General features: G+C 39.5%; 2 protein-coding genes across 6 annotated transcripts in view; both read left to right on the top strand.

The window, feature by feature from the left end:
- Positions 1-380: 380 nt before the first annotated feature.
- On the top strand, positions 381-9,433 carry cfap100 (cilia and flagella associated protein 100). 4 transcript variants are annotated; one of them, XM_008327277.3, is made up of 19 exons: positions 381-444; positions 971-1,058; positions 2,825-2,981; positions 4,242-4,310; positions 5,146-5,278; positions 5,799-5,867; positions 5,951-6,051; positions 6,137-6,350; positions 6,435-6,499; positions 6,636-6,799; positions 6,874-6,954; positions 7,064-7,197; positions 7,345-7,468; positions 7,770-7,812; positions 7,917-8,071; positions 8,172-8,301; positions 8,371-8,573; positions 8,672-8,765; positions 8,901-9,432. In XM_008327277.3, the coding sequence occupies exons 6-19, from the start codon at positions 5,801-5,803 to the stop codon at positions 9,024-9,026; spliced, it is 1,701 nt and encodes a 566-aa protein (XP_008325499.1). In that variant the 5' UTR covers positions 381-444; positions 971-1,058; positions 2,825-2,981; positions 4,242-4,310; positions 5,146-5,278; positions 5,799-5,800; the 3' UTR covers positions 9,027-9,432. The 4 variants fall into 4 exon arrangements, with proteins under 4 accessions (XP_008325499.1, XP_008325500.1, XP_024919012.1 ...); XM_008327278.3 differs by lacking the exon at positions 381-444 and having other exon boundaries at positions 1,013-2,711; XM_025063244.1 differs by lacking the exon at positions 381-444 and having other exon boundaries at positions 1,013-2,981; positions 7,378-7,468.
- Positions 9,434-9,558: 125 nt separating this feature from the next.
- Positions 9,559-10,900, top strand: part of ap1ar (adaptor related protein complex 1 associated regulatory protein) — a 5,061-nt gene continuing 3,719 nt past the window's right edge. For both annotated transcript variants that reach the window (XM_017039572.2, XM_008327276.3), the window contains exons 1-3: positions 9,559-9,760; positions 10,656-10,704; positions 10,799-10,825. In XM_017039572.2, the coding sequence (XP_016895061.1) occupies positions 9,690-9,760; positions 10,656-10,704; positions 10,799-10,825 (147 nt within the window). In that variant the 5' untranslated portion in view covers positions 9,559-9,689. The remainder of the gene's footprint in view (positions 9,761-10,655; positions 10,705-10,798; positions 10,826-10,900) is intronic.

Raw genomic sequence — 10,900 nt, 5'->3', positions numbered from 1 at the left:
AGGCCACAACACGGCAGACATCAGAGTGTAGTGATGGTTTGTGGAATCCCTTCACAATGTCAGAACATGTAGTGGTTTTAAAAAAGGAACGCATAAAGAAAGGGCAGGTTTTTACTCACGTTGGAATGTTGATCCTCCTTCCTGTGTTGGTGCATGGACTGTTTCATACTTTAATGGCTGTGAACCGTGATAAACACCTGTGATCCTCCACTGTTTCCTAACGTTTGTATCATCTCTGCTCTGTGTTTATGGATATTTATGGATGACTGCCTTGGTGTTTAAATAAAAGTTGGGAAATACTATTGTTATGTGAGGAGGTGTAGGCAGGACCTAGGAGACTGGGATCAGATACATTATTGACTGAGTGTAGTGTTGACTCCTGGGAACATGGACCTAGCAGGAACGAAGACTATGGCAAGACACGGAAAAAAACAGCGTTGCCAGGTAGGAAATATAGGTGTAAAATTATCGTGTTTTATTAAAACTCAACGCCGCGCAACTTTTACACATTAAACCCTATCCATTAAAAATATAAATAATATAAATAAATACACTTTTGACAGTGAAAGTAACAACTCAACTCAAGCCTGTAAGATCTACGTTAGGTTTACACTGCCCTCGAAGAGATCCCGACAGAGTGCGGCTCGCGTTATTCTTGCTCCTGTAACGTTTATTAAAACAGTCGAGTTTTCAGCTTATAAACTTTATTGAAAGTTGAGTCAAGAACACATCCAAAATCACAGCTGCTTCAATCCTACTGCGCATGGCTTCATCCACAGAGTGTGACTATATTATTACTATGCTATTATTTACTATACGTTGACTATTGCGTGAATGTGTATGTCGCTAATGTCTGCGGGACAGATTTTTTTTGTGAACCCTGAAGGCATCCGTTTTCATGTGACAAGTTTCCAGCCAATTGTACTTTTGTAAATGTGGGCTACGAATGACGTCCATATCCTTGCCTCAGAACGACGAGCATGATTGGCTGAATTTCCCGCTGCGCCCGACCCCGGCGGAGGAAAGAGAGAAGAGGGGAAAAAGACGGAAAACAAAAGGTAAGCAAGGGAGAATAAGAAAGTGGGAGGAGGAAGAGGCGGAGCGAAGAACATGGCGGGCAAAAGTAAAAGTAAGTATCGTCCGAGAATACGACGTACGATATATTCCCTTAAAATACAATAATTGTATACCTCTGGTATCATAATCATACATTTCCCACTTGGCAACACTGACCAGGGTTATCAATAAATGTTGACGCCATCTTGGAATGAGTTACACGGCGGCGCTTTTGTAGCCGTTTTTAAGCCACTTTTGCAGTAGTGGGAAGCCTGATTTTAGAGGCTTAAGTACTTCTCAGAATACAGTTATATATTAAAATTAATGTTTGTTCTTCATGAAATAAATTGATGCCAATTTTACCTTTAAAGTTAGTCTTTTTGATACTTATATATTTCCCCAGGTCCTTGCTATTCACTGACCCCAGTTCTAAGTGATGTTGTGATGGACATGTTTACAGCAGGCGTGTTTCCCCCATAGATTTCTATTACCCTCACAAGATGCTAATGAGTGATGATATCACAGCCCTGTGTTTTTATCCTCAGAGGACGGCACAGATACTGGTCAAAAGTGAAAATGGGCTCACGGAGCTCCCAGTGGTCTTTGTTTCCGGCAGTTATTTTCCCACAGTGTGAATAGAGAATCAGCAGGTCTTCTTTATTAGGTATCGCAATAATCACATTATCACCTCTTTTAACCTGTCATCTTGATGCCATCTTTCAGCCAAGTAGGTTTTATTTTTTCTGTTTCTAAGCACCATGACCAAAGGATAAGTGCTACCTTTTAATGCATATTTGTTTTTCACCGGTGCAGTTGGACTTTCATTATCAGCAGCAAACAGACTGTCAGTGGTATAGTAGAGACAGATATCACGTTAAAGAGAGAGAAAAAAAACCCCAGAAAGATCTCAAAGGAGTAAAACGGCTGCCGAATCAGGGAATCTAACCCAAATCTATTTCATTTCTGAGTCCCTCGAGTGGAACATGTCTTTGAGGAGAAATGATTTGCATATAAACTGTCCTCTCATTAAATCCTCATTTATTTTTACTCTGGAGTGATCCAGGTCCTTGTTATGATAACTGTACTACACAGACCACAGTTGATGTTTCTTAAATCTTTGTGTAGTTTATTGGACATCTGTTTCTGTGACTCTGTGTTTTCACCTGAACCACATGCAAGTGGACACTTGTTAAAACTTGGCCATGTTTTGGTCCACTGAAAAAAACAAAAAACAACTGAAGACTTGATCACAGTTGGATTCTTTGCCCAAGTTTAACAATTCAGTTCTCAATGGCTGGATACTGTGGCTTAACCTTTAAATGGTAACGCGACATTACATGCTCCGCCCACCTATTGGAAGCTTGAGGGCGACTTCAGTAACCATGGCAATGGTTGAGCAGTGACAGAAAAAAGTCCACCATTAAATAGGCCGAATCTAACAATCACATGAGCAATCAAATGTTATTTTTTTGTTAGCATGTGCAGTAGGGTGGTGAATGCCATTTGACAGGTATGATAGATGACTGGATGGATGGATGGAGGAATGGATGGACGAACGGACGGAGGGAGGGAGAGACACCAGAGAGCTAACATTTACTGCAGTAGTCGTCTTGAGAATAAAATCCTTCTCAACATTTCACCCTCAGAGGGAAATGGTACACTGTTTTTGTCACCCAGCCCTTTTAATCATGTTGTGTTAATTTCTTTTTCTTTAGCTGCTCCATTGTCAACTGAGAGCCTCATTGCGTTACTTTTTTCCCCCTCACAGACAGGCCTGGGCCTCTGCATGCTGATGAGTTTTTAATTGTAAGAGGATTAATTCAGTTGGGATCCAAGTCAACATGGTGTGAATGTCTCCACCACATAGTCAGCTGTACACTGACGCCAACAGAGTCAACACAAGTGTCTTCTACATGGGACAGTTGGTAAGTCTCCATCTTAGGGACCATAGACATACTGTAGATTGATTAATATTGTTGAGGACATGAACATGAACATAATGAAGACCCCTGACCTGAAGTTAGTTCTACCTGGGATTAAGGGGGAAAAATCAACTTGAGCAAAAGTCAATGAGCAGTGATTCTGTCTAGTGGTATTTTATTTTTTTCATGTTCAAGCTGTGAGAATGACGGCAGATGTTAAAGGATGTTCATGAAACGCCACGTGTGCGGGAGCTCTATAGATACGTTCGTCTGTTGTGGTGTGGGCGTTTGCTCTAGTACTTTCTTCCTCAAATACATACTTTCAATCCTTCACTGTTTGTTATGTAGTTAATCCAGCAGTGTGACTGTTAGTGTTGCAGGCTGCACTTTGCTGCATTGCACTGCAATTTAGACCTCAGCAAAGTGTATGTACAAGCACTAACATCCCAAAATTGATTTTTATTGATATCAAAGACTACATGTGAACTTAACTCAGCTACCGAATGTCTCCTTTCCTCCTGTAAATAATTGCAAATAAACCTGCGTTAGACACACTTTCACATGATGAAATAACCAGAATGTTAAAATGAATTTATTATCATTTTAGAAGCTTTGCTCGTAATACAGTAGAGAAAATACTGCATAGTAAAATGTTTACATCTCTGTGTTCACGGGTCAAAAGTACAGTCAGTAAAGCCTTCAGTGTTGCACATCACTGTTATCCTTGGTTAGATTAGACTAGAGTGTTAATGATGGTAATGACATCAAATAAAGACTGCCGACAAAGACGTTTTTAAGGATATAACTGGAGAACGTGGAGAATTCGTTATCCAATGCATTTCTTTTTTCTTCGTGTTGATTTGGGGATGAAGATCTGAGATTTTTACTGTGCACAGAAAAGTAAATCTTGCAATCTGTCAGCCTCAAACAAACAGTACAGTACACAATGTTGAAAGAGAGCATCTCTTTTTTTGTGTGTGTGTTTTTTTTTTACAGCATTGTCATACTGTAGACGTAGGTGTCTCCTCTGCTGTGGTACTGTATACAGACAAAAAAAAACATCCCTGGACTCTAGCTTGCAAAATATAATTGCAGAAATGATTTCATAAATCATCCTTTGAATTATACAATAAAAATTGAAGATCTAGTTTGGAGTACAAGGTAATATTCTCGGCAAGTATCAGTAAAAATCCACACCAAATCCAACACGTGCGGCTTCTGTCTCTCGCTCTCTCTTTACACCACATTTCATTTCTCCTGCAGGAAAGCCAACTCTCGCCTCCGTGTTTACTTCATGTTTACCTGACAATCTGACACCGGGGTTTCCTTCAAGTAAGTGCGGTGTGTGGGCTGCTCTGGTGATGTGAGATGTGCAGGGTCATGTGTGGATGAGTGGGAGGATATGTACAATATTTGGACGCTGAGTATATTCACCTGCTCACAGTAACAGGAAAGAAATTGGTTATTTCTAGGAAGTGATTCTTGACACACTGATGATGGGTAACAATACAGTAGTCTGTGATTTGGGTATATCTCCTGACATGATAAAAAAATATCATAAACACGTAGTGTAGAGCAGATTATTTTATTGATTGCACCATCTAGTGGTAAATATAAGTAATACATCTCAGAAATACGTACACCGATTATGTATTTTAAAGTGTCGCTATCAAATAAAATACACAACAACAACAACAAAAAAACACAGAAAAATAAAACCTGAATTCGTAAATGATCAATAAATATTATTCTGAATAGATAATAAGATTATAACAAATACTCTGCATGTATTTGAACAATATTATTTAGGCTTATAATAGACGTATTATTCAGTAGAGCGACAGTTGTACTGGTCTGTCTGCAGCACAGATCGGTCTCCTATTAAAAGAAGAGGAGCAGATAAGGGTTTACGGACTGGTGAACAGCTCAAGTTTTAATGGACAAACATTCCATTGGCAAAACTACTCATTAAACCCACAGTTTAAAGTGTACTCAACTTGTGTGTACTTAAAAAGTGGGGAATGGCCTAGTAATAAAACCTTCTAAACCTGAAAAGTTTACAATGAAAAAAAAAATGCTGTAAACCAATTCTGCTTAAAATTGTTAATGTCTTTTTGCTCCCGTAAAAAAATAAAATGATAAATAAAAATATATTTGTCTGTTTTAGGGGAAAATGTCCTAACGGCCCCGGTTACGGTTTTACAAGGTGTTCCTGAATGCAACAGTTGCCTTGACATCTGTACACATGACTGCCGGAGCTGATTAAAGAGGCAGCCGATTTTTGAAGTCATTAACCGGCGGTAGGTGGACTCCACTCATGTATTACAGTTTTCGTTACGTATGTAAAGAAAAGCATTGGTCGTATTTCTATCAAAGTTCAGGAGAATTCTCTAAAAACACACCAGCAGCTTCACCTCCTGCGGACTAACACCTACGGTGCTCTGTGTGAGGCGGCTTCAATTATCATGAACCAATAGCGAGGGCGGCTAATCGTTTTTCGTCGTAGTAGTTTCCGTAGTAACAGCGAGTTTCCGTACTACCCCAGGGAAATAAAGTATGTGTTTGAGGTTATTTTGGCTCATGCTATTAGCTATTTTTTGATAAAAGCGCAGCCCGGGAAAACTGTTTGTTTTTAGCTTTGTTGCGTTCAAGAGTATAAGCTTTTTTAAAAAATGCTTTTAACACTAAAAATTACAGTGATGTTATAACAAGCTAAGTGAGTTTTTGCCAACTATCTGTTAAATAAAAGCAAAAGAAAAACATTAAAATTAATTTATTCATTACGTGACATTTGTGTTTTTGTCATTGTTTATTCCATAGACATGTTAAAGATCTCAGAAGGTGCTGCTAACATGGAGGAAGAACAGCCTGTTCAGTCCCATAAACAAGGTAACATTGAGAAAACAATAATCAAAGAACATAATTTAACATGGAAAATAAAACTTTATTTGTTCTTTGTTTGTTTTTTGAAGAGCCAAAGAGAAAGACGAAGCAGAAACAACAAAGTCCGTTCAAAGTTCCAGACAGAAACGGCATTTTACTACTGAAACAACGTGAAAAGGAGCAAAAAGAGGTTGGTGTGAATAAACTCATGGTATAAGAGTTTCACTGATGCTGACGTTCTGAATGATGGTGAAATGTTTGTTTGACGTCCTCAGGAGATGCGGAAATTCCTGGCTCTGCCCATCGACAAGAAGACGTTCCACGCTGCACAGATGACGTCCAAGCTGAGGAAGGAGCTGGCAGGAGAACTGGAGGAGGAGGGAAAAGAAAAGACAAAAGAAAAGAGTCTAAAACAAAACGAGGGAAAAACAACTCCTCCTAAACAACAATCAGCGAGACATAAGTTGAAAATGGCCATGATGAAAAGAGGTAGGATCAGAAATATATTTTCTGTTTCAGACGTTGGGTTTTTTTCTTTAATCAAACGCAAATTTAACCTTTTTTAAATGACAGAGAATGTTACAAGAGACAGCAAACATGACTTAATTTCAATGGAGCGGCTTAAGGCAGTCTTAGAGGTGAGTGGTTCGAGAACTTAATTAAGTTTTTTTGAAGCCCTCTGTCCTCTACATTACTATAAATATTTTTTTTTTAAATGTCAGTGGCACTTTTTTCTTCTTTATCATTTGATTCACACCTCAACCTTGTCCACAGTTATCACTCATGACGAAGAGGTGTGAAATTGAGAAGATGGACCAGACCATTTCAAAGCAGGAAAAAGAACTCAAACAACTCGAAACGATGATTGAGAAAGACAACCTGAGCTTTGAAGAGTTCCTCAGAGAAAATGAGAAGAAGTCCGTGGAGGCTCGGACATTGTAAATACCGTCATGTGTGAAATGAGCACCAAATGGTGGCTAGAAGATACTCTCTGACCGCTGTTCTTTGTCAGTTTTGAACAGGAGGCCAAGTCTAAACAAGAGAAGAACGCTGAGATCAAGAAGTTGACTGCCGAAATAGGGACCATCAAAAGGTGGAACTGATGCCGATGAAAGAACGATCACCTTTAATGTCTTATTAATGTCTTATTACGTTTATCTATAAACGAAGCTGACGTTGAATCCAGTCTTTTGTCTCCACAGTGACCTTATCAAGTTTGAAGAAACCCTGGTTGATTACAGGAGATACAAGGAGCTTCTGTTTAAGCTGGCACCACCTGAGTGGCAGGAGGCACAGAAGGTGAAGAAAAGGGCAAATAAAGATTTGTCCGACAAAGGTACACACGCCACCCAGAGGGGACGGTTAAAAACAGCAAGTACTTTAATGCAAGTGAATCTGGAAAGTGGTTACTTGTCTTGCCTTACAGCAAGAAAATCAATGTTTGTTCCCAGGTGGTAACTTCTGTTTTTCCTGTTTTCAAAAGATATGAAAGATGAAACTACTCCTGTCCACACAGATTCAGCAACGATGAAGGAGTCCAGTTCAGATGGAGGAGAACCGTTGTCTGTCAGAGAGAACCCACTGTCCACAGTCTACAGTGAAACCCGGTACGAAAAGAAGAGACGCTCTCCATATCCACATCACTGATGGCTTCTGAATGTCCAACACTGTTTTGGATTAGATTAGATCAGATTAGGTTATGTTAATGTAGATTAGTTCAGATTAGGTTAGATTGGATTAGATTAGATTATGTTTAATTGGGGTGAGGATATGATATGTTAGGGTTAAAATAGGTTAGGATAGGTTTAGGTTAGAATTGTTAATAAAAGAACATAGAATTAACACTATATGTCACTCATAACATATGCTGTTTTTTCCCTGTGACTACAATTCTCTCTGGTGTTTCAGGATAACAGGCTGTGAACAGGACGATGACAGCTCAGAGTACGAGGTCAGTTTCACATACATTAGTTTTTATTAACCTCATCATTATTCACCTTGATGTTTTATTTGGCAATGTGAACAGACGGTCATTGATTTGGTCATTCTCTGCAGGACGAGCCGGAACTTTATTTTACTGATCCTCAACAGCTTCTAGATCTGGTGAACGAGTTGACAGAGCAGAACCTGTCACTCATTCAGAACTCCACGAGGTTGGAGGAGATGGTGGACGAACTCCAACAATCCATTCATACGGCTGAGAAGAAAATGTATGGATTTATGGTCCACCTTCTATTTCTATTATTCGGTCGTTCATCACTCACGTTAACCCTTTATTCTTATTGTGCTGGTTTTGTCTTCGTTGTATAGCGAACAGGATGAAGAGCAGCTAACACGACAAATAACTGACATCAACCAAAAAATCCTTCAAGAGAAAGCGAGAGGCAACAGGCTCAAACAGAAGGTGCAGCTGCACGTGTCGCTGAACACTGAAGACCAGGTAAGAGCTGTCACGGATACAATTCGATACACGGCAAGTGCACCCTTCATCTGAGCCTCTTATTGACAGGACATGATGCTGGACAGTCTTGGCGAAAAGGTGTCAGCGGTTCATCGCACCTGCGTGAACGACAGAATGACCAACCTCAGCACTTTGGAGAAGCTGGCCAGTATCGAGAACCACCTGTCTCTGCTGCTGCAGAGCCTGGAGAACATCCCCGAAGAAAACCTGGTGATGATGAAGAAAATCAAGGACAGCGAGAGGAGAGCAAGGTCAGTGCTACGGACTGAGGAGTAGAAGTTCAAAACAGAGTCCAAACTTGTGGTTTGGTCGTTCAGCCAACAGTGTCTCTGTGAACATTGATGTGCAGGGAGCGTGAAGAAAAGCTGAGGCAGCAGCGAGAGAAGCAGAAAGAAAGGATGAGAAGGTATTTGGAGCGATCCCTGGCAGACTCCAAGAGAGCAGTAAGTCACTTATTTTTAAAAATAATTCCCAGGAATGTAACATTTTAATAGACATTTGACACACAGTTCATAATAGAAGATAGAAGCAGAATTATTTTCAGAAAAATAATGACCTCTGGCGTTTCTGCTTTTCAGAGTGGGAGGAAGCTCATGCCCAGATACATGCCTGTTGTTCAGAAAGTGAAAGTCACGAGTGTGGAGAACATCCATGCAGAGGACGAACTGCATGCTTACCTCTTTACTTCTGATGACATGGAGTAAAATGTCTCTGTGTAGTCTAGCTAGCTGTTACCTGTCACAATGAAAACATTTGTTAGATTTTGCCTAACTTCCCTTTGATTCAGAAATATTACAACCTTTGTATGTGAAAAAGTAGAACTTCACATGTTTAAAATATAAAAGTAAATATAACATAATTTTATTCCAATGAGGTTCATATAGTGAAGGATTCCTGCATAATTATTTTTTCACTATGACTTTGTCTGTAGTATATTTCTTTAAGAGGCTGCCTTACTGTCTAAAAATACCCATAATTGTTCAGTTAATCTAATGTTTTATTTGCATGTTTTTGATTTTGTAAAGCAAAGACGCCCCCCAGAGGTGGCCCGGAACGGCCACGGTCACCCTTAGAAAATCGCTGTCCCTCTCAGTATACCCTCAGTATTGTCTGTTTCTAAAAATGAAAATGTGATACCGACATTTTTTTACATTTTTTAAAAAATATAGCAACAGATCGTCAGTAGATGGCAGTGTGTAGCATGCTTGTATATGTGTGACATGTCAGCCGGTGAAGAAGAAGAAGGATGAGGAAGTGCCTGGTGCTGAGGAGGAAAAGGAAGAGGACCGGGGCGGACACAGAGGAGCTAGAGATGTCAACACTGTCAACTGCCCCCCAGGAAAAGTTCTGCTCCATTTGACAATGCCATGGGAAACTGCTGTGCTCAGTGCGTGGGTCTGTTCAGGCGGGAGGTCAGCAGGATCCAGAGAGGAGGCGGGTACGTACAACCCGGCTGCACCAGGTTTTTTTTTATTTTTTAACATCCGCTACAGCAGCAGCAGTATCCTGGTAGTGCTAATGGAAGAGCTAACAACTGTGAGCTGGTAGCCGTGAGGCAGAGGCTGGTCGGTGACTGGGATAAATGCGGTGTGTTGTGACGTGGTGTGATGCTTTCCGTGGCCTTTTGTGTGTCCAGTCACAGTGGGTGTCACAGAAACCCCACCCTGACTGTCTGGACCAGGAGTCAACCAGGGATCAATGAAGGAGAGCCTGAGTTGCTAGGCTAAGAAAAGCAAAAAAAAGTCTTATAAATTAAATAATAAATATCTTGGCGATACGTTTTAGTATCTAGTGCTTAGTAGTTTTTATGACTTATACAATGTGTTTTGTGTTGATTATATGTATATCGATATAATTTATGGTAGCGATTTTTTTAAAGAAATGCCTGGTCTAGCAAACAAACTAAATATCGGCAGAGAATCGAGGCAGAAATGTAAACTCAAACCTCCCAGAAATACTTTAAAAGAACAGGAACAGTTAGTCAGACAATTATTCAAAAGTTTAATTTAATATGTTTGTTTTCATACACTGTTAAAAACTGGTTCAACAGTAACAGCAATAAAAAAAATTGCTTTTCTCTGCCGTACCTTACAGATATAAATAACAGACGTATTTAAAAAAACCACACACTTGAATAACCTAAGCTTAAAAAACTAAAGAGTGAGAACAAAGTATGAAAATATGCACCTTCACAAAAAAGTATCTTCATGTGATGACATTGATAAGAGTATAATTGTACATCAGTTTGCATATAATAGAAATAATATAATTAGGTTGCTGGTTAACTTTGTGGCTGTGCAGTAAGTGACAAGTGTAATATTGTATTACTACAGGTCCAAATACTTCAGAAGCAGTACAACAGGGGAACACTATACTATAGAGGTACCGCACATACAACCGATTTTAAAAACAACTGATGTTTTTTTAAGAAGTAGTACTATTAATTCAGCCTTTTTTGTTTTTGTTTATCTCGCAGTTTGAAAATCTGGTGGAGAGTGATGAAGTAAGTCTGAACCTGATGTTATTTCACTTTCTTATCAAAGATTGTTTTCTAAATAGGTTTGAGAATTTTAATTTT

This window comes from Cynoglossus semilaevis, chromosome 15 (genome assembly GCF_000523025.1).
Source record: "Cynoglossus semilaevis isolate Cse_v1.0 chromosome 15, Cse_v1.0, whole genome shotgun sequence".
Lineage (NCBI taxonomy): Eukaryota > Metazoa > Chordata > Actinopteri > Pleuronectiformes > Cynoglossidae > Cynoglossus > Cynoglossus semilaevis.
Note: the sequence above shows the minus strand (reverse complement) of the source record. Positions and strands in the feature narration are given on the sequence as shown.